The 27951-nt window shown below is 49.6% G+C and overlaps 1 protein-coding gene across 2 annotated transcripts; it reads right to left on the bottom strand.

Annotated features, from left to right (window-relative positions):
- Positions 1-124: 124 nt before the first annotated feature.
- Positions 125-27360, bottom strand: ENTPD3 (ectonucleoside triphosphate diphosphohydrolase 3). 2 transcript variants are annotated; one of them, XM_024565851.3, is made up of 11 exons: positions 27238-27360; positions 26398-26523; positions 23077-23204; positions 19507-19624; positions 11515-11665; positions 9288-9447; positions 8109-8342; positions 4522-4794; positions 4239-4349; positions 3694-3831; positions 125-1486 (listed from the first exon to the last, which is right to left on the bottom strand). In XM_024565851.3, exons 2-11 carry the CDS (start codon positions 26435-26437, stop codon positions 1247-1249), a joined length of 1593 nt encoding a protein of 530 aa, XP_024421619.2. In that variant the 5' UTR covers positions 26438-26523; positions 27238-27360; the 3' UTR covers positions 125-1246. The 2 variants fall into 2 exon arrangements, with proteins under 2 accessions (XP_024421619.2, XP_024421620.2); XM_024565852.3 differs by having other exon boundaries at positions 26398-26449; positions 27238-27316.
- Positions 27361-27951: the final 591 nt, after the last annotated feature.

The following is a 27951-nucleotide window of genomic DNA, read 5'->3' as shown; positions in this document are numbered from 1 at the left end:
AATTCACTAGGAATGTTTTCTTAAGAAAATGTTCTTAATTTTTAAGGCTCCTTCCCATGAACACCTTCTTGGGACCTTAGGAGAAGAATAGCACATGCAAGATGGCAAACACACACGCTGCAAGTCGAAATAAAACGAGTCCTTTATTCCACACCGAGCTGCCAAACAACAATCTGAAAGCGTGTTGAGTGTTACTGTGTAGCCACTGGACTTGCTGGAGCTGTTTCTCATCCCACTTCAGTGTTAGATGTGCCTGCAGCTTCCTTTTCTTTCCCCAAAGTCAAGAACTACGGCTACTATGCAGCGAGGTCTACCGTGTAGGTAAGTAACTGGTAGGTAGACCCTGGAACAGGATGTCTCGTGACAAGTATACCTGTGGGGACAGTGGACAAAATGCGCACACCACGGTAACGATGGCAGGACAGCTGGAAAGAAAAGCCTCGCAAAGGCAAGAAGATCGGGGGCACCACACCGTCACCAGGAGCAAACATTTCCCACGATGACGACAAGAGCAAAGTGAAGGGAGGTCAGGACAGCGGTATGGTACACACACCAGCTGCAATCTGATGGGCAGACGCCCGAGTGGGAATCCTGCTTTGGGAATGGCCAGGAGTTTTCTGGGAGACGTGCTGTGCGTCTCTGTCCTTCAGGTTCTGCCTGCATAACAGAGGCTGGTGGTGGCCACCGTGGTTTGACGTGAAGGTGTCGTCTCTCCCAAAGACTGTGGTCTACAATGTGAGGGAGCTCCATGTGTATGGGACTGCTAGAGGGAAGTCTCAGTTAAGGACAAATGAGAGAAAGCCACAGAATGAGATGTCAGATTGGGTCAAGTGCTTCGTGGGTGTCTGGCAGCTTCCAAACTCGCCAGGAGGGATACGGCATTTCTGAGGGAGGACAGAGAGCAGAATGAGCCCTGAGATCAGTTCTTCAACATTAAACTGTCTCAGGCTCAGCTTACTTTTCTTCTTGGGCACTGGAATAAAGAGCCTGACCTTGATGGCCTGTCTTCTCTGTTCCCAGGAGGCCAGCAAGCGGGGTGTGGCGTCCCTGGACGAGCATTGCGCACAGAACAGTTGAGGGACTCCCCAGGAGGGGCTTTGGCATAAATCGGTATCTGAGGGGGCACACAACCTAAGTCCTTGATTTCAGCTGTGCTCCCCGCAGATGGGCATTTCCTTTGCACTATCTGGTGCCGCCCAGGCTGGGTCTGGGTGGCCCTCAGGTTCCAGAGGCTGCTGCCCAAGGCTCACTCGGAATCCACGGTGTGGTCGAAGACATGCTGGGAGCGCTGCTGTTTCCTGGACGACAAATACAGGTACAGCACCAGTAAGGTCAGGCTCAGCAAGGACACTCCCGTGAAGAAGGCCATGGTGCTCAAAAAGGCGGGTGGCTTCAGGGGCAGGTGGACCAGGGGCATTTCAGCTGGGATCTGGTTGGTGAGGCTGAGCATGTAGCCCAGAGACCAGGCTATGCTGCTGTTTTCCACCTGTGAAGGACAGGAGATAGCTCAGCTCCCCCGGCAGAGGACAGGGCGGGAGTTACAAACCCGGGCACACCACTGTCACCAGCATGACACGCCCACAGGAAAGGAGGTCAAAAGTCTTGCCCAAGTTCAGACATTGCAGACCGGGCTAGAATCCAGGTCAGTGGGACCCCAGAGGGCCGAGAGAGCCTCCCTCCAGCCCTGCAGAGACAGTCAGAACTGATCCTCACGAGCTGGTTTCAGCCGAGCGTGACGAGGGCACAGTTTGTAACAGTGAAAGCGTTTCTACCCTCGGCGCACGAGGTGCCAGCGGCTGGAGGAAGAGGGTAACGCGTGTTTACTAAGCCAAGGCCCAGTGCCTAAGGGACCGGCTTTGTCAGATTCTTCTGGTAGTGCCATCAGTTTTTGCTTACGCATTTTTAGGTCGTCTTATTGGATGGGTAAATATCTCAAGCTTGCACTTTTAATGACGAACTGAACTTTTTAGCATTTTGTTGTAACCCTCTCTCTCCTGAACAATGCTCTTTATCTTAAAGACTTTTTTTCTCCCCAGGTATTAAATAGCTATGCCAGATTTCTCTTGGGTGATGTTTGTCTGACATTTAAAGAAGTTTTTTTAACTTTCAATCTTTCCGTATCCTTATGTAGAAAGCCTAAGTATTTCTTTGAAGTGTTTCTCTTACAAACCACAGGACTTGATTTTTTAAAACCCAGTCGGACAATATTTGTTTCTTAACTGGTAGATTTAGTCCATTTATGTTATGGTGATTATTGATATATTTGGACTTCTAATAGCTTTAAATTTTTAATTAGTACTCTCTTCCTATATTTATTTTTTCCTTTCTTGTCTTAAAAATTGTGTGTGTGTGTGTGTGTGTGCGTTCCCTTTAAAAGATGAACAGTTTAGGCCACTCTTATGTTCCCGTGCCCTCTGTCCTGTGTCCTACCTACCCTGTCCCCATCACTTTGGACACGGGCTATAGCTGAATTCTGGGTTTTTCTGGTGTATGAGTGGATTCTTCTTTCACCTTTGGGGGGGGGCAGTTCTTAGTTTTCTTTTTTTTTTAAATATACATTTTAAGCCACAACATCATTTATTCTTACTTCACGTGTTTTTGTAGCATCTCCTGGATTTATTTCTATTCTTATTGGAGTACCTCATCCAAAAACAATTTAGATGTTAAGTCGTTGTGCTGCACATCGTCTGAAACCCTTTTGTGCCCTCACGTTTGAATACTAACTCGGCTGGAGAGAGAATTCGTCATAAATAAAGGGAAGGGGCTCAGAACCCAGACTTCTGTCGTGGCCAGGCTGGCATTCCGTGGAAAGTCTCCCTCCGCTCTCACGACGCGCGCTCCCAGTAACTAGATCACGGGGCGAAGCCTAGGGGAGAGGACATGCCGGCACAGCCCTGACATGTCTCCAGACATCTTTTATTCTTGTCGATGATCCGATTTATTTATGTAAAAGACAGTCACAGGCTAATGCCGGATGTCGATTGGTTCAATCTAATTATTGCCAAGGTGGATACTGAACAGACTGACTCCAGACATCCTTCAGGCTTTGCACCTGCCCTTCCCGAAACCAGACAACGCTCCCAGGCCCAGGGGACACAGTGCTGGATGAGCAGGTCTGCAGCGCCGCCTCTGCCTGAAAGCAGGGACCCGGGCCCGTCACCAGTCACCTGGGGACAGCTGCGACTCCAGCTGTGGCCCATGGCGGACGCTGGACAGTAAATACGGTGCCTCGGGCTCTTCCCAGGAGAAGATTCTTATTTAATCCCTCAGGCTCTAGAGCCGGTATCCTACGCTGTCTCTGCGTAAATGGAGGGCAATCAGTTACTAACTTCTTTCTTCTTTTAATATGGTGCTGTTTGAAGCTTCTTTGGGGGATGAAAAGTCTCAAATACTTAATCTGTTTATTCACTCAACAAACACTCACTCAGCGTCACCCAGGTTCCTGCCCCTGTGCCGAATGCTCAGGAATGTGAGGATGAGGGCACTAGGCCTGCTAGCACAGAACTCAGAGCCCAGGGGCCCTGGCTTCCAACCCTTTCCGCATGGGGAAGGGTCTGCGGGCACCGCCTCCACTGGACTCCCCACCATCTCTCCTGGGGAGCTCCCAGGGGATCAGGGCTCATCGTTCACACACACCCACACCAACCTCTGTTTCGAGAGGAAGAGAAGGAAAAGATTTGTGCTCTGACTTACTTCTTTTTTAAAATGGATCTTGGGCCAGGTGTCCTCAGTGAATTTGTACCCACTTACAAGCAAGTGGTAGATATAGTGGGCTGAGAAGCAGTAGGAGCGGGCGTACACTTCCTCGAATCGGGGGAGCAGCTGTGGGAGCTGAAAAGGGGAAGGCAGGCGGGCAGGTTGCAAAATGCATGTTTCAGAACGCCATACGTCAATAGCCCTACTGGAAAGAATCGTGCTACCCAGCATCTCATAGCAAAGATACCATAAAATCACGCAATTTCATAATATTGAAAACATCCCCACACAGTGTCACGTAAGAACAATCTCTAAGTTTACGGAGTGCTTATCATGTGCCAATCACTGTTCTCACCACTGAGCCTGTGGTTAGAATGTGAATCTGGGGCACGGATGTGGGTCCCTTATGCTCCCATTTTATGGGGTTCAAAGCAGGACAGCATGAAGGCGAAATCCAGAACACACACACACATGTGCACAAATGGAATACACTCTGCTCCTCCACTTTGTGCTGCCATTGACCCCTTGTCTTTAATACTGACCTGACCCCAATTCTTCGAGCAGATGTCCCAGGTGCTGGAGTTGAAGGTGTTCAGGGAAAAGCTGCCCGTGAGATTTAAAGCGCTGGCTGTGTAGAAGAACCCTGCAAAGGCCTGGAAGGAGGCGGAACAGGAGGACATCAGCTCTCAGAACGGGACCGCCGATGGGGGTTGCAGGGCAGGGAATCGGACATTGGGAAACAGGTCAGCAGAAGAGCAACAGAAAGCCGAGGAATAAATATTCAACGGGAAGAAAAGGTATTATTTCAGTGGTTTTTGCTCTTACCACAAAAGATCCTTTGACTTCCGGCTGATAAATACCATCGAAGCAGCTGACTTCTCGCCCATGGCAAGCTTTGAAGGCAAACAGGGAAGCCACCTTCACCCCACACAGCAACGGGTCGCCGGTTCCTTCAAAAGTGATGATGTTGTTGGGGTCATAACCTCCAGGCTTCAGATCCTCCGTGCACAGGCTGTCAAATATGTGGCTCCCCATGAGGGAGGTGGAGTAATCCTGAGGGTAGCAGGGGTTGATGACGTTGGTTTTGGTGGTGGAATTCTGTAGGGACAACAGTGAGCTATTAGAACCTGGACTGGTGTGTCTCAGTTGCTTGAGCGTCGTCCTGCAAAGCCAAAGGTCCCTGGTTTGATTCCTGGCCAGGGAGGTAGGAGAGGCAACTGACTGATGTTTCTCTCCCTCTCTTCCCCTCTCTCTAAAAATAAATAAAATCTTTTTTTTTTAAAAGAAGAGTGAGCTATTAAAAATCACTCATTTGTGAAGGACCAAATACTTTTTTTTTTTTTTGCACAAATTCTCATAGTTGCTACTCTCTAATGCCAAGGGAGAAATGGAAAAAATGCCGTTCTCGGTCAGTGGGTACTTGAAGGCGACTCCCAAGTTGTCTAAATAACTCAAGTGGCAGTGGGGGGACGGGACCTGCACCAGGCTCAGGCCAGGCTCTCGTTCCCCTGACCTGACCCAGCCCCTAGGACAGCACCACGAAGCAGGTTTTGGGAACTCCATTTTGATGAGAAAACAAGATATGTTGAGATTAATCGGCCATTTGGAATGAAGTGTTATCTGTTCACCTAATAAAATAGCCCAAAGTAACACACGGATACTTTATGAAAATTGTCTCCCTGTCACCCCCTCCCAGCCACCAGATCCCCTCCCTGGAAGTGACCTCTGTCGCCAGTTTTTGTGTATTCTACCAGAGATTTTGTCTGTACGGCTCATATGCATATGCAAATATGTTTTCTGTTCTTAGCTCTTTTTTAAAAACCATACATGCTAGTCTCTACACACTGTTCTGCCCCTTGTTTTTCTTACTTGAAAATCCATCTCTGCTATCTTTCAATTTCTTATCCATGTAGAGAGCCTCTTCTCTTTTAGTAGCTGCATAGAACTTCACTGTACAAACACACTAGGATTTATTTAAGAAATACCCTCTTGAAGGAAACTTACGTGGTGTCCAGTCATTTCGCCATTACAAACAACCCTGCAATAAACATCCTTGTCACATACAAATCTCTGATCTGTTTGTAACTTATTTGGTATAAAGATAGTGGTAGGGAGCTCACTTTTTTTTTTCCCTGATGACTATCTAATCTTTTATTTGCTGGTGAAAAAAAATAATGTTCCCTTTACCTTATGCTACATTTCTAAGTGTATGTGGTTCTGTTTATAAATTCTCTTTTCAAAGGAACGGGATTTGAACTCTGATGGCAAGGTCATTAAACCATCGTGTTTTCCCTAAAGTAAAATCCTGAGCGAAGTAAAATACTGAACACACATTGCTTTAAAAACAAAAGGAAAAAAAAAAAATCTCACTGAAGGAAGGAAAGAAAGAAAGTGAAAGCCTGTCCCTAATGTCTACCGCGCTCCCAGAGTGAGACGGGAGCCCTGGGGTGGCTGGAGACTTGTTGTAATAAGAGGGTAATTGGCCAAGTACCCATCCAGGTGTCCTCACCACACTGCACAGGCCCTGCTGGTACAGAAGAGGAGACGGGACCCAGGCAGGCCGCACTGACTCTGCTGGTGCTCACGATGGAATCATCTGCATGAACCATCTGGGTCATGGAGGTGTCACGCAGGGGGGCCCAGGCGTGTACTTGTGGGTGATCCGCATCACCCCAGATCCTTTCCCTCACTGAGTCAGAAGGCGCCCAGGGCACAGCCACCCTCTCAGGCATCCAGAGGTCACCAGGCACATGGGAGAGATGGCCCATCCCTGTGAGTGGACTGCCCACAGCGGGCGATGGGAGCCTCACAACTCCGCTCCCAGTCCTGGCCTCACACCTGGACACTTGTGGTTTCAAAGCCAAAGGAGACCTCAGGTGGGTGGAGTATTGCACTCAGGGCCAGTCGAACTTAAAAGGTTAGAGTCTCTGACCCCCACTCACCCTGGGAGAAGGAAGGTCTCACCTGTCTCTCCTGCCAGAGTCCTGAGATGGCCCCTTCCCCCTATCCCCGCCACCCTCCCCTCAACCGCCAGGGCCAGAGCTGGAGGAAGGAGCATTGGAGCATTAAGCATTGCCTGAAATAAAAGGAGGTGGAGAAAAGATGATTTCCTAGAGCTTCTCTCCTGGAAAGAGGTGTGTTGGCTGGAATATTTTAATGAGCCAGTGGACAGGAGAGGTGGTGCTGGAAGCCTTGCTGGGGAGAGTGGATTGGGTTCCCCTGGGGTTGGTTGGGCTGGGAGCAGGGGAAGGCGAGAGTCCGGGGTGGGCCCCGAGTCTCCAGAGCCTCGAGCAGTAGCTGAAGGCTGCCTGCAGGGTCTCCTGCTCGGTCCTGCATTCGAGGAAGTGCTCAGCCTCTCCCGCGCATACCTGTGGTGTGCAGGTGTCCTGAGGCCCCAGCCTTTCCTGGAAGGCTGGGAGAGAACTGTGGGGAGCAGACAGAAGCTGGAGACTGACTCCTCACACCCCGCCCTGCATGACTGCTGGGTGAACACACGGGTCTGGAGATGTGTGTTCTGCGGACCCCACTTCTGCGAGCCAGCCCAATGTTCCTGCAGGCTCGTGTCGGAGGAACGCTGTTCCCCTCCTCAGTTACCAAGGGAGGTCGGAGAGGTGGCATTGTCCCTAATGATGCTGGGTCCACCATGTTCTCAGGCTGACCCAGCCCTTCCTCCGACCCTGGGTCCCGTCAGAAGCCAGGATCTGTGGCCTCTGGCTAGCCACATGCCACTCTGGGTGGTGAAGGCCCCTTCCTTCGACTTCCCTTCTCAGCCGTGGTGAGGTGGGTGTGCTCGGAGCCCGGGAGCTTGGGCCCGGGGCATCATCCATGGAGCTGGTGCTCGCTGATATACACTATGCCACACCGAGTTTAGAGTAGCGACAGCCTCAGAGCTGATGCCTGAAGGAGCCGTGTGGGCCGTGGAACAGTTACCATGTGAATTGCTGTCCAACATGATGGAATTCAGTGGCTCCAAAACCCCACCATATAAAGGGCATCAAGCCTGCCTAATATAGGCCCATCCACCAGGAGGCCAAGCCTGGGGACGGCAAGCATGTCTCTCGGGCCCCTGTTGTTATTTTGTCTGAACACAGGGGAGTCTCAAAATTCTCAGGCTTATTTAGCTACTGGCTTAAAACAGCTTGTGTCCATAAAGGGATCCATCAAGTCCATAAAGGGACTCGAATCATGTTTACAAAACATCTGGAGCTCTGGAATTTCTTTGGAATTCTGACTCAAACACACTGGAAGTGGTCAAACACAGCAGCGGGGGGGGGAATTGCGTAAACCGGGAAACGCTGTTGTTTTCATCCACTTCCTAGGTGAATCGGAAAGGACAGGCCCCAGAAAGCAAGGCACCCTGCCTTCAGCTAAGACCCCCCAAGAAAACACCTGCTCCCCCCCCGCTCAGGTACCTGAAGGAGCATCGCCAGAAACCTCTTCTCAGCCTCGTTGCGGCCATAGCACTGGAAGCTGCGTGTGTAGAGTGTGTACACGTAGCCGTACAGGGACACCTGCACAATGTCACTGGAGTTCAGCTCCACCGTCTCTCCCACCGCGAAGGATATCTGGGTGGAGGCACCGCCCAAATCCAGGGCGCCTGTGGTCTCCACTCCATTCGGATGTACCCACATATGCCACAGGTCTTTCTGCATGGTGGGAAAAGGAAGCAAGAAAAAAGGCCAGAGACACCATTTCTGTTTGCCCAGGGTGCTCCATCCAAGACCCATCTCTTACTGCTAAGAACTAGGACATTTGGGAAGCATTCAGGGCCACACCTCTCCTCTGTGTCAGGGGTGCTGAGCTGAAATGCTTACAGGGACTGGGCAGGCAACATACATGAACCAAGTAGGTTAGGTGTAGACAATAGGGAATGGCGGGGACTGTGGCAAACTGGGGAGTGCATGTGCTATGCTCTGTTCCAGTTGGTTATTACCATGCAGGAATGTGAGTTCTCTGTGACCATCACTTCTAGCATTTGGGGGGTGAGGTCAGGAGAAGCTGCAACTGTGAAATTTCTAAAATAGTAAGTGTTGGCAATTAATGGAAATTTTAAAAATATATTTGAGGAGGAACAGAATGGGTCTTGGATTGGATATGGGGGAAGTGTTCTCAGTTTACACCCCCCTGGAACATGGTGATTGTCCCTTGGAGTCCTCTTTCCTCTGTGCCCAAGGAGAAGGGAGAGTGGGGACTGCAGTGTAAGGAGACCTGGGGACAGAGACCTGGGGAGGCAGACTGCCTGAAGGCTCTGTGAATTCCAGGTAGCTCTGGAACCTCTTAGAAGAGTCATTCTCCAGCTGCCCTTCAAATTACCTATAGCCCATCATTAGATCCCCACCCCCCAATATCTCACCAGCTGGCAAAGCGATACTCCCTCTCCCCCGTTCATTTAGTCCAGCTTATGGTCCAAGGTTTTGCACCAGCTGTCTGTGTCTTTTCTTAGCTATTGTCTCCCAGGTGTTTCTCGAATGCATTACACAACAGGGATGACACAGGGACAGGTGTCCCTGTTGGCTACATCTCTGCTGAAGCTGCCACCCACAGGGGAAGGGACAGATAGCAAGAATAAAAACCATGCATTTTTCACACACCTCCAGGAAATTTCCCATTAAATAGTTGGCTGTAATCCATCCATATATCCCTTCCTCTTGCCCAGAAATGATTTGAGCACCCCTAAAGTCAAAGGGCTGGGACTTGAAGTAGTTTTGGATGCTCGCAAGGACTTCGTTAGCTGCTGTTTCGTTTTGCAACCTATGCAAGGCACAGAACACAAAAGGCTGAGTGCCTAGACCACAGAGCCTTAAAAGCATCTCACCCAGGTGAGCATGTGAACCTCCCGACCCCGCGGCTGGCAGGGAGAATTTCCAGGTGTGTGCCATACACGGCAGACCCTTCAGCAAGCCGAGGCTTCAAGGGTAACAGTGAAGGCAGGGAGCACTTGTCACCTGTCAAACTGCCAAGCAGGAAAACAGATCCCAGTAGAACACCACTTGTTCCCTCCTCCCCTACCTCTTCCTGTCCGCCTCTGCAGCAACCAGCTCATCAAAAGAACCTTGGGCTTAACCCCCACTGCTCTGTCTCAGCTCAGCAAAGGAAAGGAGACTGGCACAGGCATCGGAGTGGTATAAGTAATTTCTCCGGGACACCGTAAAAAGAAGCCCTCATCAGGCCAGAAGGAAGGGGAGCTTAGGAGGAGGCAGGGAGAGGAAGAGGGTGGAGTGTCCAGCTGTCCCTGCTTCGTTCTTCGGGAGGGCTTGATCGTGATGGAGGGATGGCAACATAGCAGCCTTACATCACCCATGACGTGGCGGTACATTCTATCATTCACCAGCCGCCATCTTATCCTATGGAAGAAGCTCACTGGGGATGATATGCTCCCTTTCGCCAGTGTGTTGGGGAAACCAGGGGCAGGGCTCACTCTTGGCTGAAGAAGAAGGAGCAGCACGACACACAGGAATCCCCTCCAGTTTGGCAGCAAGCTATCGACGCTTGGAAAATAATTCAGTCTTCCTAGTTTTATCAATTCTCATCTGGGATGATTCTCGTTATTTTTTTTTTTAATATTTGACTTTTCCAGCAATTAAAATATCAGCTGGTTGCTCAGAAAAAAAATGGATCACCATCAGAAAGCTTTAAAAGGAGGAGTTAATAATTTAGTTAAATGGGACATCCATTCACTTTTTTCCCAAGCGCTGACTTTCTATCCCACGGTGCTGGTCACGGGCTATGAATTACAGAGCCTCACAATCATTTCTCACTCAGAGGACTGGGAGAACAAAAGCAACTAAGAAAAAGTTGGGTTCTTTGTTCCCAGGAGGAAGAAGAAAAGGCAGAGGGAAGGAATTTCTGTATCCTTTCTATTTCGGGGAAACTCAATAATTTTGAAACACGCACTAGCTTCCAAGAGTGAGCAGAGAAGTCTGACTTTCTTCCACATTCTGCTTGGTCGGTCAGGACACAGGAGAAGGAACAAGGGTAGGAAACTGCAAGGAAAAGGCCCAGTCCAGCTGGGAGAGCTTCGTGATTTTTTTTTTTTGGATGATCACGTAAAAGGGGCTCTGTCCGTTCCTCTGTATTTTCTTCATGCCCACACCTGTCATTTCACACTACTGGGGTCACAGACAAAGGGACTTTGAAGCAGAGGGAGTGTCCTTATGGGGGACAAAGCCTTATTTTTAAAGTGTGGGGCAGCCTCTACCATAGATACACTTACGTTCTATGGGTTTTTTAAAAAACTGTTTTTCTTTCATTTCGAGGTCCAAAAATCCTATAATAATAAAGTGACGATAGAGGCGTGCTGAAACAAGGCGACATGCCTAAACGTCACAGATGCACATTTAGGAGGAGCTGCTACCTTGACTGAAAATGAGATGTTTGTTTCACAATAACCCCAAAGGCTCTGCGTGGGGTGAGGCGCAGAAATTCCACGATTTTAAAGCAGATTTCGGCGACAGTCTATACATGGGTACCAGCTACACAGCCATGGGAAGCACTCGGCGGAGCTGGTTGTGCACAGATGTCAAAATACCAGGTGTCAAAAACAGTTTCTACTTTTTCTAGAAAGACTCGAGGCAAATCCCCACGAGCGGAGGTCTCATCACAATTGGCAAGGGAATTGATTTCAGAACTGTTTCTTTTGGGGTATGCAAATAAAGACGAAAAGTTTCCCACCGTTTAAAGCCTAAATTTACGGCAGAATATGGGCTGCTTTCTTTTGGATCTGTTCCCAGAAATAGAGCTACTACATTCTTGGCGAGGCCCAGCACATTCGTGGCTGTTTTGGTCAGAGGGGCTCCTGTGTGCCGTTCCCGTCCTTACCTCAGCAAGCGCATCCCAGCCGTGGCCCCCAAGTAAACGCACGTGGATGCGTGCAGGTGGGCTGGAATCTGCTCCTTGACTTTTTGCATGCAGTCCTCGAAGGCTTTGGGGACATCTTGGGGGTTATTCCCATAGCTGGAGATCCCAGAGCCTAAAGAGCAAGCAGTCAGGACTTCTTAGCATCCCCGGGAGCCAACAAGAGGAGTATAACTTTCACAGAACAAACGAATCGGCTTCGGAAATTAATAGGTTTTAGTAGGGGGGTTGAAAACAGGTGGGTATGTTAGGTCCCAGGTGGTCACACTGATGAGTCAGCTCCCAAAACACGGATGAAAGGAATTACAAAGACGAAAGAAAATAAGTCAGGTTAAGAAATTAACCTGCTTTGCCCTGGCTGGTGTGGCCCAGTGGATTGAGTGCCAGCCTGTGAATAAAAAGGGTCACCAGTTCGATTCCCAGTCAGGGCACATGTCTTGGTTGCGGGTCAGGTGCCTAGTAGGGGACACATGAGAGGCAACCACACATTGATGTTTCTCTCCCTCTCTTTTCCCCTTCCTTCCTCTCTCTAAAAAGAAATGAAATCTTAAAAAAAAAAATGAACCTGCTTCAAAAAAAGCCCTTGAATTGGTAAAAGGGTAAAATGTAGGGCGATGAAAGGAAACTACTTTGGGTGGAGAGCATGCAATGGCCTACACAGAGATTGAATTGTATTGTTTGCACCCGAAATTTTTGTGTAATGTTATCAACCAATGTGACTTCTATAGATCATTTAAAAATACCCAGGCCTCATCTTCTAGCGAGCCTCAGTCCACCCTTATTCCAACAGCACACTGCCTTAATAAACGCACTTTTGCAAAACAGTTCTCATTTTGGGAGTTTCAAATATAAATAGAAGTCGGGAGCGTAAGACAATGAACGCACGACCCATCTCCCAGCTTCAACAACGAGCTCCTCTTACTTCCTCTGCACCCCGCCCGCTCTGTCCTCACAGAGCAAGCTGCAGGCGTGGCGCCTTCTCCTTCTACCGATATTGCGGTGTGTGGCACTGAAAGGCAACCATTCTTTGAAAGAAGCTCAATCACCATCCCGTTATTATACCTCTAAGAATTAAAAACGATCCTTCAATATAGTCAAACATCTAGTTAAGGTTCCCATTTCTTCCTTGGTCATAGTTTTTCTATCCCTCTCCCAACGTCCATCCCTCTCTTTCTATCCAGTTTCTTTGAATTAGAGTCCAGATAAATTCCATCCATTGCAATCGGGCGGTATACCTCTTAAGTCTCTTTTAACCTATAGGTTCTGCCCTCTCTTCCTGTCTATTTTTTCCTTGTAATTCAAACTTTTTTCCTCCTAATTTAATTTGGCCTGGAGAGTTCCCCGATGCCTAGAATTTGCTGACTGAATCCCCAAGCCTCACTGAACATTTACTTGGTCCTGGTTTTTCCTGTAAGTTGGTAACTGAGTGCCGAGACTTAATCAGATTCCGGTTTGCACTCTTTCAGAAACGGGGACTCACAGGGACTAGCGTGCACTTCCAGTAAGAGGCACGAGTGTCTGCTTATTTCTCTTTTGGTGCAGGTATCCGTGGTCACCGCTTAGCACCACGAGTCCATGAGGGCCTATAAACGGGGATATTTTATTGCCATCTTTCTTGCTTCACTTTTTCACCTGAAATGTTGTAATAAGAGAAAAACATCCCCCTCATTAACTGTGGTTACCCCATCATACAGTTTGTCCAGAGAAGGCAGGAGACGGGCTTGATTCTGCCCCTTTATTGACCAGCTTAAAAATGTAGCCTGCGGCTCCGATATCTTCCTAACTGAACCAATGAGGGATTTTGTTTGTTTCTGTCTTAGGAACACATACATTTAAAGATATAGTTGATGTGTTTCCATTAATTGCAGTTGTTATTCTTATTAGCTTCCTCCAATTGGCCCCTGAACCTTTCTGACATGATCCCAGAAACCTCTGAGCGCAGCCCGGCTTTCTGATGTAATAAGATGTATCGACAACCTTGTACACTCCCTGCCCCACATCCGGACTCAGCCATTTCTCCAGGGAGTCCCGGTTTCTTTTATCGGGTAACAGTATTTAGTGCCTAAATTTGGAAGCTGCGGTGCTCACTGTATGGTTTTTGAGAGGGCAGACGCAGGGGAAAACTTTATTTCAAGAGAAGAAGATATCATGAATTTCTTATTGGGGCTTCTAATCCAAAACTATAGGTTTTTACTTAAATTCTTTGACCTGACATCTTTATCTTCTTCTTCTACGCTACAAACCCTGGGTGGTAGCGTTCCAACTTAGCAACTCATTTGCTTTCTTTCACAGTCCGTATCCAAGTCTCCGATGACAATACCAGCGCTGCCACCAACTGGACGATCATTGAAAACAGTTCAAGATTTTTTTTGAAAGTTCTTTTTGTCCTTAGAGTATATCCCATTAAGCATGGACAGTGTCCAGAAATAAAGCTTTCTTGAAATCATTTTCCGTCTGCCTACTGGCCATGGTTGCTTTCATGCTCAAGCAGCCGAGTTAGATAGTTATGTCAGAGGCCTATGGCCTACAAGTAAAAAAATATGTATCATCTAGATCTCTTGTTTTAGTCTTCACCTGAGGGTATGTTCATTGATTCTAAGAGATACAAAGCGGGGGGAGAGGGAGAGACATCTATCAGTTTCCTCCTGAGATGCCCTGATTGGGGATCAAACCTGCAACCTAAGCATGTGCCCTGACCAGGGATCGAACCCACAAGCTTTTGGTGTATGGGATGATGCTCCAACCAACTGAGCCACCAGGTCAGGGCTGCTCATTTACCTCTTTACAGGAAAAATCTGCCAGCCCTGATTTAGATGGTTCATGGGCACCTCCAACTTACTATGTCCAAAACCAAATTCCTTACTCCCTGCCATGTCCCCAGCTGACTGCACTCCCGGGCTCCCACTCTCAGGCACCGGCACCGTCACCCACGGGTACTCGGGTCGGAGCTGATGCTCAGGCACCGACCATCGACCTACATGCCTCACACTGAATCTATCACAAAGTCTCGTCGGCTCTCCTTTCAAAATGCCTCTCAAACCTGATCACCTCCCCCACCCCCATCCCCAGAAGCATTCTAGGTCAGAATTTCTCTCTCTCAGCCCTGCTGACACGTGGGGCCAGATGATTCTTTGGTGCGGAGGCTGTGCCGGGCACTGTGCGGCATTCAGCTGCTTCTCTGTCCTCTACCACTAGATGCCAGCAGCACCACCAACCTGGGATGGACCCACCAAAAACATCCCCAGACATTACCAAATGTTCCCTGGGGTGCAAAATCGCCCCAGGCTGAGAAGCGCTGGTCTAAGCCAGACCCTCATAATATCCTCTGTCACCTGCACTGACCCTGGTTTCCCCGCTTCTCTTCTTAGCCTGTCTGTGTGTTGTACAGCAACAGACAGACCCTTTAAAACGAGTTAGTTCCCTAATCAGTCTTCTAATGGCTTCCTGATGCACTTTGCAGAAATTCATTTGAGTAGAAGTCAAAGCCCTACTGCATCTCAAGCTCTCCATGAGCTGGCCTGGCTACAGCTTCCCTCTCGTGTCTCCTCTTTCCTCCTCTTCCTCCTTCTGCTCCAGCACAATGGCCCCTTTGCTTTTCCTATACAGTACCCAGCCGCTCCCGCCCTTGGCCCTTCCTCTGGGCCTGCCCTCTGCTCAGGACATTCTGCGTCCAGAGCTAGCCTCTGGATAGGGACTGGTTAGGGACCTTGCTAAAATGTCAACACTTGGCATATCCCAACATGTCACCAGAGGGCCTATCTGCATAAGGTCCCTTAAGCCTCCTAGAGTGAAAAAGAGGTGGGGTTCATAGGCTCGTGGGATACTGGGATTCTCAACCCCAAGAACAGAGAGTTAAACCTGCTATTCCAGCCCTGGTTGGTGTGGCTCAGTGGATTGAGCTCCAGCCTGTGAGCCAAAGCGTCGCCAGTGTGATACCCAGTCAGGGCACATGCTTGCATTGCAGGCCAGGTCTCCAGTGGGAGGCGCATGAGAGGCAACCACACATTAATGTTTCACCTCCCCTCTTTCTCCCTCCCTTCCCCATGGTAAAAATAAATAAATAAAATCTTTTAAAAAATGTGCCTGAGCAAAGGGTGCTTTCAACAGGGAAGCGGCCTGCCCCCTGGAGCAACTCATTAAGGTGTTTCAGTAGAGATGGCTATGTTTAGGCTCCACACTGGTGTAAAGGGAAAACGCGAATGTCCGCTGTGGGAGAAGGCAGCAGCCAGCCTGAGCGCTGCACATTGCAAAATAGAGGAGGGCGCCCAGGGGCCAGTGCCCGCCAGGGAAGGGCTTTCCAACCACCAGCCAGAGCTCTAGACACCTGCATGGCGACCAGCACCCGGCCAACTCCTGGAGAAGAGCAGCCACCGAGGACTGAGACTCCCCAGGGAGCCCCCTGCGAGGTGAATTTCTGAGGGCCTGCGTGTTGGGGAAACACCGCTGGGCAAGCACACATTCACCCCCGCCCCTCGGATTGGCACAGACGGGGAGTCCTGGGGAAATTTATAATTGAGAAACCAGAAACCCAAATTATCCCTGGAGAAGCAGCATGTCCTTGAGGGGATGACACTTAACCCAACTTCAGCTCTGTCATTAAGCTTCAGTTTGTGGTCCTTTGATCATCGGGGTAAATACAGATCCCTGCAGCTACTGTGACCAAAGAAGGGAAGACCCACTTGTGGATGTGGCGTGGGCTCCGTGACCCTGCTGCTGCCCTAAGTCTCATCCTGGGGGGGCAGAGGGCCCCCACCCCTGAGGGACCGTCGGCACTCCTTCCCATGGAAGTCTCACGTCTCCCTGCAAGTCACAGGCACGTCAGGACTGACTTGGCTAAACTGCTTTCCAGGGTCGAAACAGATCTTGTAAATATGGGGCAGAGTGACCTTTTGGCGAGAATATCCACCAGGAGCTCTAAAGCGTGGTGCCCCATGACTAATAATGGCTAACACTTATTGAGTGCTTACTGTATGCCAGGCATTTGCTACCTGCTTTACATACATCGCCATTTAATCTTCAAATCATTCCTATGGCAGAAGCATTACTATTATCAGGTGTGGCTTTTAGAGAGGAGAGGTCAAGATTCAGAGAGGTTAGATAACTTCCCAGAGCTCACACAGGAGGGATGAGGTAAAGCCTTAATCACTATTCTACGCTCTCCTCTCTTCTTGAAATGGGTGACCTCTCTCTTCTAAACAAGCATCCCGGTGGCCGCTTTCATGCTTGCAGCTGAGGAATGGCTCAGACATCATGAGAACAGAGACGGGATTTCCGGCAAGCTGCTGGTCCCTGGGACCTGTGGCCAAGCAGTACTCAGAAAACACCAAAGTTCCTTGTTGGGATGAGTCCAGAGAGGTGCCACACAGACACCCTCCAAATAAAGACTCATTGTCCCAGCTGCCAGCAGCTTCAGGATTCGCCTCAGCTACAGAGAGCTAATGTCTTGGTCTTTTCAGGATGGCAGCAACCAATGACTGGAGGTGACAGGGTATCGCAGCCCCGCTCTTTCAGGCCATTTCAACCCAACAAAGGGTAGCTCTGACTGGCTGAAGCTTTGTCAGGCCTACGTTGTACTTCCTCATCTCTTTCCGTGGGATCTTTCCCCTTATCCGCTCCTGCTCCAGGTGTGGGTCTCTAGTAACTAAGTACCTTACATCCCTAACTCTGACTCAACACCCGCTTCTAGAAATCCTAACCTGGAACACCTGTGCATCAGGATAGATGAGCGCCAGGATGCCCTCCATGGAGGGCAGAGGATCAGACTTCACCCTGGTCTTCAAAGGGAGACTATGGGGGAAAGGCCAAGTCTGCCTCTCAACGGGTTCAATGCCATGACCCCCAAGAGTCTGGACTACTGGAGCAGCTCACTGAGAGACACAAAGGAGATACTTAGCAGTAGGAGGACTAGTGTGGAGTCTCTAACCTGTTGTCCTGTGAGTATATCTGTGACCCATACAGATATAGGGCACATTAATTGGGAAGCTCCAGGCCACCTCAAGGATCAGAGTGCTCTGAAGTGACGGGTTTCGAGAAAGGCTCACATGGACGCACACTCACTCCCTGGGCTTGACTGTGGAACGAGAGATTTCATGGTTAAAGGCGACATGCTAAAATTTCTGATAGAAGGATGTCTTCATGACCACAGGACAGGGAAGAATTTCTTAGACGAAATGTATAACAGAGAAAACCATTAAGGAGAAGGTTGATAAGTGCGCCTACATAAAAACGAAGAATTTCTATTCATCAAAAGGCATCACGAAGAGACTCCAAAGGCAAACCATGATCTGGGAGATGCTACTAGCAACGATAGAATAACAATGCCAGAAAAGCATCCATAGTCAGAATATGTATAGAGAATTTCGATGAATCAATAAGAAAAAGTCAAGCAGTTCAGGAGAAAAATGAACGAAAGACATGAACAGGCATTTCACAGAAAACAGAAATGGTCATAAATATACCAAAAGATACTCAACCTTATTAATAACCAGGAAAGTTCAAGTGTCCATTAACAGGGAAAAATGAATGAGCTACTGCTACTCACATCAACACAGATGAATCTTAAGACCCAATGTGGGTGAACAACGTAAATTACAGAAGAATAACTGTTTGATTCCTATTTAAGTGAATACGAGTTCGATTTCATTTTCAAAACCAGGAGAAACTAAATACATAAGAACAAAACTATAAAGAAGAACGAGGAAACATCTAACGTGAAGTTCAAGATGTGTTGTCGGGGAGGCAGGGAGCTGGGTGGAGGATCATTAAAGATGTTGACTATGTTCTGTTTCAGGGCTTGGCAGGTCAAGGGCCGAATCAAGTTCTCATCTTTATTTGTACAGCCTGTGAGCTATGACAATTTCTACATTTTAAAATGGTGGGCAGAGAAATTAACAGAAGGATAAGGAGTATCTTGTGACTTGTGAGAATCACATGAAATTCACAGTTTCAGGGTCCATAAAGAAAGCTGGACTGGGACAGAGCGGCTCCTATTTGTTGCCCGGGTGTCCATCTCCCTCCAACCACCCCTCCCCCAGCCACGTACACCCTCGGGAAGACAATTTGCGGTGAGTCTCTCAGGTTTCTGCGTGTTTTATGGGCACAGGCACTGATTGACTTTGTTCTGGATTGTTTTTTCTGAGGCCGTTTGCGCTGCAGACAGGTGCAGAAGACAGAAAGGCAGCGCCCCAGAGCAAAAGGCTGGCACACTCAGTGCCCTTTATGAAAGTTTCAGGCTCCGTAATCTCGGGTTTCTCTTCTGCAACACAACCCACCGTGTGGGCGGGGCGGGCCTGGCCCTCCTTACATCATCCTTGGAGAACCAGCGTAGGAAAATTAGCTGATACTCTGGCTTCTGCTATTGCTGTGAATAATGAACTGTCCTTTCTTTTCTTTTCTTTTCTTTTCTTTTTTTTTTTAAGATTTTACTTATTTATTTTTAGAGAAAGGAGAAGGGAGGGAGAAAGAGAGGGAGAGAAACATTGACGTGCACGAGAAACACCAGTTGGTTGCCTCTCACATGCCCCCAAATGGGGACCTGGCCAGCAACCCAGGCATGTGCCCTGACCAGGAATCAAACAGGTGACCTTTAGGTCTATGGGATGATGCTCAACCCACTGAGCCACACCGGCCGGGGCTGTCCTTTATTTTTTGACCCAGGAATCTTGCATCTCCACCAGCATCCATGAAAGAAGGGCAGGGTAAAATCTCAGGCCATTTATAGTTCTTGACATGCCCTCCAAACCTGCACATGTTACAGATGAGAAAACCGGCCCAGAGAACGGCCGTGACTGACCCCAGGTCACGGTTACTGATAAGGAGCAGCACCAGCATAACATCTCATATTTCCCTGACACCTAGTCCACGCAGCTTCTCAGGACCGACCACTCCAGGCTTCCAAAGGACATGGGACTCTACCTTGCTTCCCTTCGGGCCTCCCAGAGCCACTCTGGGCCTTACCTTTCATGCTGCATTTGTAGGTTTGGCTGACCACTCCAGTATTATTCTCCTTCTCCGCTGGCCACTGATACACGTAGACGGTGGTTCTGGAAGACCCGGCGTCGAGCACGACTCCATACTGAATAGAAGGGGAAAGGGGGAGTCAGACAGGGGCTGGCTCTGATGCTGGGATGGGACGCAGCAAGTAACCCTCTGTCTAATGCAGCGTCAGAAAGAAATAGCACAGGAATGTGGAACAGAAGACATACTCGGTGGCTTAACCCAAAGTGGACAGTCTTCCTTATGGACCCCATGGTCCAAAACTTAAGGACTGGGCTTCTGGCAAAGGCAAAAGCGAAGGTCGTAAGATCAGCTTTCTTAGATTGTTTATTACTATCGTCGTCATCATGACGAGTACTGTAACAGCGCAGCAGAATAGAACGGGATGTTTATCGAGCACCGATAGCGTGCCAGGCACAGCGCACAGGCTGTGGTGTGGGTGCACAGACAGTGCAGCCATCATCATCGCCCCCATCTGACAGGTGGGGAAACCGAGGCTCACAGGGGTAACCCCCCAGGTCACAGAGTTGGGGTCAAGCTTGGGTCTCACAGAGTCCTAAACCGATATTCATACCCCCATGCTCTCATTGAGTTCCAAGGAACCGAGTCTAACAGGGTGACTGTCTAGTAAATAAGGCGCCAGAGACGGCCTGGCAGACTGACTTTGCGCAGACCAAAAGCCCCTCGAAAGCAAGCTCATAGTCGAGTGGTGTGCAGGTCCGGCTGGAGAGAAGGTGGTCTAAGCTGAGCAAGGAGCCGGGGCTTTCTGGAAAGGAACAAATCGATGACCCAACTCTCGCTCTCCAAGGGGCAGACCTGGGGGTGCTGCAGGCAAGCTGAGTGGGCCACAGACATCAGAGACCCCACTGATGGCCCCTGCTTGACGAGGGTTAGAAGGGAACAGTTTCAACACAGCCGGGCCCAGTGGCTGCACTCTGGAGAGTAATGCCCAACCAGGAGAGAGTGACCCAACATGGGGAACTAGTGTGACCTGCACAGGTCACCACAGAGAAGCTGCACCCTGGAAGCCCTGAGACTATGTAGGCCCCTCCCTCTTCAACAGTCACACCCTGCGGCTGCGTGGGCAGCGGCAATGAGGTCTTGGTCATACTGGACGGAGAAACTGCAGGGCTTCCAGACCGTTGTTGACTGGAGGTGGGACAGTGAAGCCTCGGGAGGAGGGAGATACTGGACTTAATGATAATAAAGCAAGTGGGGGCCCCGGCAAGAAGGAAAAGCACGTCACCGTGTTTACACTGCCAGCTCGTAGAACAGGTCAGACCAGGAACAATGACAAGGGGACATTTGGACCCTGACTAAGTTTTATTAATTTGCTCTTAAACTCAGTAAACCAAGGGTAGGCAAGCCCTGGTTGGATTTAATTGCCAGATATCATGACTTTTCATGAGGGTCTTGGGGAACACCCCAGGGTCCCCCAGAGGGGGGCTGGCCCCTCAGAACCAACTGTCAGGTGCACAGAAAAGAAAACAGGGCTCGAGATACGAAAACACAAATAGGACAATGGGAAAGCCCGCTTAGCCACCCAGCCGCACCCCCACCACCTCCCTGCCTGCCCCGGCACACAGTATACCACGAAAGAGGTCTCTCAACACCCCGAGGAGAGCCGCATGGGCAACCTTCTCTTCCAAGGCTGTCCTTCTTCCCCTGGTTAAACCTGCCCAGAACATCTGCCTTTTCCTTCTTTCTTTTTAATTTTATTTATTGTACAGAGAGGAGAAAGGAAGGAGAGAGGGAGAGAAACATTAATGTGTGAGAGAAATATCAATTGGTTGCCTCTCACACGTGCCCCAGCTGGGGACCTGGCCTGCAACCCAGGCATGTGCCCTGACCGGGAATTGAACCAGTGACCTTTTGGTTGGAGGGACGACACCCAACCCACTGCGCCACACCAGGCAGGGCAACATCTGTCTTCTCTCACATGAATCCTCCCAGTGAAGCAGAGGGGCCCTGTGAGCCAATACTCCACTGTTAGACAACGCCCTGTCCCCTGCAGCCATGACTGGGGCCTGAGAGCATGACCCTGTAGAGATCCCAAAGCCCCTCTTTGAACTGTGTGCCAGTCGGTGAGGGCGTGTCTTCTTGTCCTTCCAAATGCTTACTTGAGGCCAACGCTCTCTACTCCTTTCTTCCTTCTATCCCAGTCCCGCTATGCTCTATCTGTGTGACCGTGGGGAGCCATTGGCCGTTCTGTCCTTCTATTTCTTCCTCTGCACAATGGGGGGTATCTGCACATGGGGGGTGGCAACAATTGTATCTACATGGAATGGTCGCTGGGGGTTCCCTGCCTACCACCCCTCAGGTCTTACCACTTAATGACCAGCTATGCACTTTCCACCTGCCTGAAGGCTTCCTCTAGTGGCCTCAGCCTACCTGAGGACACAATATGCCAGAAATACTAGAGTTAATGTTCCCCAGGGGACAGCCTCTCAACCGATGACTGATGGCAGTTGGTGTGTAAACACGCCCTTGAGCAGGACAGCTGGGAGGCCACTCGCCAGAGGGCAGCCCTGAAGCAAGCTCTGCACGACTTCCCGGCATCCCCAGCAGGACTGAGGTGCCCACAGGGGTAACCAGCTGGGTAGCAGGCCCTCTAGTGGTTGCCCTCCCTCCTGCCTCCCTTCCCCATCCCCTGCCTGCACTTCCTGGGCCATCCTCAGATGACCTACTTGCAGTCACACCTTAGTTAGGGGAATCCACCCAAGACAGTGGCATCTCACACGGGTGGGTCCCTCCTTCAACCTTGCCCTCCACCTGCCTCAGGGTCTGCTTTTCTCCACTCAGGCTCCTCTTCCACTTCCTCCAGTAGGAACAGAGGACTTACCTCTTACCTCCCAGAAGGAGTGCAAGGCAGAAGCTGGCAACCACCTTAACCAGCCTCACTTGTAGGGCCTGAGGGACAACTTTACAGATGAAGGCTTTGCCCTGCCCTCTCCATCCACCTGTGCTCTTCCCACCCTGGCAGTGCCGTGAGGTAGAGAGCCTCATGCATCTGTATGCAGACTGCAGGCGACGGGACAGCTCGGACCCCACGTCTGTGCTCCGTCTACCCTCCCTGCAGGCAGCTGCCCATCTGCCTCCCTTCACACCAGTGGTACGGACCCTGGAGTCTGGAGTGCCAGGCCCCATAGCATATTGTGGATGGAGAAGCGTGGCTTGGGTGGGCATGTTCTCTTGTTCCACAAAGGGACGTAAACCCGGAGCACAGCTAGAGCTGGTCCTTCTGAAATACGGGGCTCAGGGCAGGGGCCCCAGTTCCTGGATCTAAGTGGTACTAGCCTTCCCCCCAACTTGTGGGGTACTTTCCTCCCCCAATTCAACACACTTTCCTGCATCTGTGCCCATTCCCCCCACCTTCCATCTTGTGCAAACGGGGACATGCCCTCCTGTCACCAGCCAGTACCTCTAGCTACAGGTGGGGAAAATGACGTCTTTCTCTCCTCACTCATGGCTTTAGAATCGTTGATGCCATAGCCCATCTCTCCCCTCCAACGCCAGTCCCTTCACACTGACCTTCAGTCCTGGGAGGAGGACCTCTTTCTGGTGAGTCTGGATGGCTATGACAGTCACCAGGACCACGACGCTCAGAAGCAAGACCCCCAAGGTGACGATGACTGGAGTTCGGGAGAGAGCCTTGAGGCCTACAACAGGAAGAAGACCCAGAAGACTCATGAGGGGGAAGTGGGAACGAGGCACGCGCCTTCTTTGTAGGATCCAGGGGCTGGATGCAGAACCGCGTGCAAAGCCCCCGCCTCTGGCTTTACCGAGACCCACGCTTCTAGGAGGGAGAAGAAACTGGGCTCTAATGCCCATTTATATTTCCTCCTAAGAGTGGACTAAACCATGTTTGCATGGTTTCAGTTTTTAGGTATTTACTTTCATATAGTATTATATTAGTTTTACGTACATTAGCTTCTTATATTTTTAACATATATTAGTTTTATATATATTTATATCTATTAGTTTTATACAGTTTTCTGGGAGTTTCATATAGCATCACATTATTTTTATTTATATTAGTTTTATATATATTTTACATGTATTAATTTAAAATATATTTGTATATGTATTAGTTTTTTACAGTGTTATATTAGTTTTCAGGTGTGCATGGTTTTAGTTTTCTGGTATTTCTCAAAGTATGTTATGCATATTACTGGGTGTCCCTGAGATAATTTACAACATTTGTTTCCATGGAGATTACAAAAACATGGGTTTTCTATTAAAGAAGGTAATATTCCATTTAAAAATAATCTCAGGCCCTGGCTGGTGTAGCTCAGTGGATTGAGCATGGGCCTGCGAACCAAAGAGTCGCCAGTTCGATTCCCAATCAGGGCACGTGCCTGGGTTTCTTTTGGGCCAGGTCCCCAGTACGGGGTGCGCAAGAGGCAACCGCACACTGATGTTTCTCTCCTTCTTTCTCTTTCCCTTCCCCTCTCTCTAAAAATGAATAAATAAAACCTTTAAAAATAACCTCAGATAAATAAAAAGAAATTGATACTCTACCTCAGACACAAGCCGCGATTTACTATGTAATGACTTATTGTAGAGCAAATGATAACATGTCCACATTTCTCAGGTGTTTGGTTCCCAGTAAGAACTCGCCCTCAGGTGCGTCTCCTACGTCTGCAGTGAAGGCGCGAGGTCACCCCCATCTTTACAAACCAAGACTAACTAGACCCCAGGCCACATGTCCCATCCAAAAGGGGTCATGTAATCTCTGGTATTTGCATTTTAATCATAACATGTAAGTTATACTCACCCATTTAAAAGCAAAATAGACAAATAAGTAAATAAATAAAAGCACATGAATACTCTTAAATATATATAGACTCTGAATAAAGACAATGATATAATTCTACATGTATTATATAACATACAATGTATATACATATTATGTTTTGCAATAATACCTCACGATCATAATGAACTATGTCTCTTTATTAAATGTAAACTGCTATTGCTCAGCTGGTTGATTACAAGCAGATATTCACTCGGGTCTTCACAGACGCATGTGTGCTAATGAAAATTTCTTTCTGCCCCATCTGATGACCCTGCCGTACAGATGCTGCCACGGACACTTCCTGCCATCAGAGGCGGTCACTTAACACCCTGATTCCTCTACCTTGTCGCTGGGAGTGAACACTGACCCGGCACCAATGGAAGGCCATGTGTCAATACTCACTGACAATAATGGCAAGTGGTTACACCATCTGACTGGCACTCCCACCTCTGGGGACTGATCGCACAGAAGGAGCCCCGACTGTGTAAAATGACACAAAGTGACTCGTTGTTGACGACTCCTTTGTAGTAGCAACCGAAGGGGGGGCCACCCACCGTGGAGTTGACCTTAAGAGTCTCTGAAGGGGTCCTGGATCACTTTTCTGTGATTCAAGAGAAAAGCACATGAACCCACCAGGAGCCAGTTTATCCACAGAGGCAAATGCTGGTATCAACTGTTACAGAATCCACACATCAGTGTCAGTTTAAGGGAATTTTTCCCCCTAACAAGACACAGCGGAGACTTAATCTGCCAGGTCGAACTTGTCCTTTGGGAGGAATGTGACAATTAGTCTGTATGTGTGATGTTACTGTATATATGCTAAAATTTCAAGGTGTTTTGGGAAAAACCTGAAAACCAAAGTAAATCAGCTCCTTAGGCACAACTTCCCTTAAAAAAAGAAAAAAGAAGAAAGATTGGTATAAATTGCCCCCAGTATCCTAAAATCATATCCTTTTGGAAGACAAAAAGGCCCAATGTAGGGGCACAACTAAAGAACATCTGCCCAGACCTGACCGGTGCGACTCAGTGGACTGGGCATTGCTTTGCCAGCCGAAGGTCACTGGTTCGATTCCCAGTGTGGGTACATGCCTAGGTTGTGAGGGTGCGAGAGGCAACCCATCGATGTTCCTCTCCCTCTCTTTCTCTTTCCCTTCCCCTCTCTCTAAAAGTAAATAAATAAAAATCTTTAAAAAAAAAAAAACAGGGATGTGGGTTGATATGTAAGCAGGCCCCTAACCACAGCCACCAGCTGCCCTCCCAAGTCCTCTGAGCTTCAGTAGTTTTTAGGTGAAAAAAAAAAAAAAAGAAAGAAAAAGAAAAAAAAAAAAACTATGGTTAACTTAAGCAAACCCTTGCTCCGGCAGAAAAGTCTATCACGAAGCAACACGACTAGCCCAGGTCTCACTCAGTTAGGGAGCAGGGCCTAGAGCGCGATATCATTAGGGTAGACAAACACTGTGATTACTAAGTGCCTGCCTCAGAGTGGAGAGCCTTCTGGGTTTTCACAGGAGCAACTGCAAACAGTGCTCCAGAGGCAGGCAGAGGAAGAGTGTGAGTGTGTGAGTGTGTGAGTGTGTGAGTGTGTGTGTGTGTGTGTGTGTGTGAATTCTGCACCAGCGCCACTGCAGGAACAATGCTGACCCACGGTGGGGTTGGGGGAGGCTGCAGGCGCTGTGCCAGCTACAACACTTGAATGGAAATAGAGGAAAGATCCAGTTGCTTTAAAGTTCATCATAAAATCAACACTATGTTAAAGCCGACCTTACCCACTGCTGGGTAAGGGAAACCACAAGGGCCAAATTAATGGATTATGCAAACCGGAAAAACCATTTAATCGAAACACGCATGTTAGTCCTTGTTTGGCGTAGCTTTGATGAAAAGCATTACTTTCATATGAGGAATGCCTGTGGGAAAGCCCGTGAGCAACTCAGTATCAAGCTAAAGAGCTTCAACAGTCGTTTGTAGGGGCTGGGGTGAGAAACCGGGAGCTGAAGCTGGGATTCTCCTGCGATTTGAGAAAATCACGCTGGCTGCCTGTTGAGATAGATACTTACCAGCTTGCTGACAAGGCCGGTGGGTCAGCACACTGAACATCTCTTCGCCCAGCTGCAGGTGAGAGAACACGGAGTGACGACGCGACCGCGGCCCCTGATGTCTCTCAAGTTCAAAAGCCGCACACACTGTCAAAACACAAACCCACCCCCTCCAGATCAAAACCTCCCGGCGGTTGGGGGCGGTAGGGGGGGTGGGGAACCTAGAACTTCGGAGAAAGACTAAAAGCTGGGGCTTAAATTCCAGAGTCACCTCCCCAAATGCGAGAAAAAGGAGAGAAATGGGTTTGCTGAAATTTTACATTGAAAGATTAATAGTCACAAAGCAGTCTAGGTTTTCCTACAGAATTTTCCACCTGTACGCAGCACCCCGGGCGGAAAGAGACCTTCCAGCCCTTCCTAACACGCTCAGGCAGGGGTTTCCCCAAAGCACAGAAGCCAGCAAGGTTTGGGCGTGTGGTCGTGGCCCGCGAGCCTGGGGTCGTCTTTTCAAGACCCAGAGGGGTGTCTTTAGCTCCTGGCTGGAAACAACTACGAGCGGATTTGGGGCCCTGGGAGCCAGCGCCGAGGACCCGGGAGGCCCCGGTCCCCACGCTGCCACAAGCATCTAAGCGCCCCCTGCATCTCCGGACCCCGCAGGGGCGCTTGGGAAAGACGCGCCCACCTCTCCGGTCGTGGTAGGGACCACCTCCCCGCCGCCAAAGATTTGGGGTTCACGTCCCTCGGTGCCCCCTTCCGGCCCTCTGCGGAATCTGATTCCGTTTCCTTCCCTCCCAGCTCTCAAGCTCACGAAGCTTCCCGTTCCTTCTTCAACGGATCGGACGCGGGATTCCCTGTCCTCACCTGTGCGCGGACAACGCGAGGAAGGCGACCGGAGCTGCCGCAGTGGCAGCCGGCGGACAGCGTGCAGGAGGCTACGGCCGAGGCGCCGGGGAGGCGGGGCGGAGCCGGCTGCGGCGCCCGGGACCGCCCCCTGGCCGGGTCAAGGCTGAGTACTTCTTCACGTTCGGTCCTGCGGTTCACGCGACTACCACCTGAGCCCGAAATAGGAAGGTGTGGAGCTTGCGAGGCCTCGGGCCCCCCAGCCCAGATCCCGCTGGGGCCTATACTGGGGAAGTGGGGGAGGTGTCCACTGCCTGCCTGCCCCTCTTTCCTCTGTCAAGGCCAGAACGCTTTTATTTCTCTTCCAGTTTCCTCCACCTGCACCCAAAGCCTAAGTGGAGGGGGATGTGGGGGCAGAGTGGAACAGAGACAGGACACTCCATAGGCGCCCACAGGTGAGCCCTGGGTCCCACCTTTCCAAGGACTGCAGACCAGTCAACACCTGTCAAGCTGAGGGTGAGGCCCCTGAGCAGACTGACCCTTGGGTCACCTGGGCCAAAAGCGCAAACTAATGCAGAGACATTCCTTCTCACATACAAGGGTGAGCAGAAGTAGCTTAAATTACCAGCCATCATTACCTAAATGACAAATCCTAAGTCAGGATTCGAAGTAATAACAATAATAAGAATAAGCAATGCAACTAAACAATACAATAATTAATAAATAAGAATACAA

The sequence above is a fragment of the Desmodus rotundus genome, chromosome 8 (genome assembly GCF_022682495.2).
Source record: "Desmodus rotundus isolate HL8 chromosome 8, HLdesRot8A.1, whole genome shotgun sequence".
NCBI classification, from domain to species: Eukaryota; Metazoa; Chordata; class Mammalia; order Chiroptera; family Phyllostomidae; genus Desmodus; species Desmodus rotundus.
Note: the sequence above shows the minus strand (reverse complement) of the source record. Positions and strands in the feature narration are given on the sequence as shown.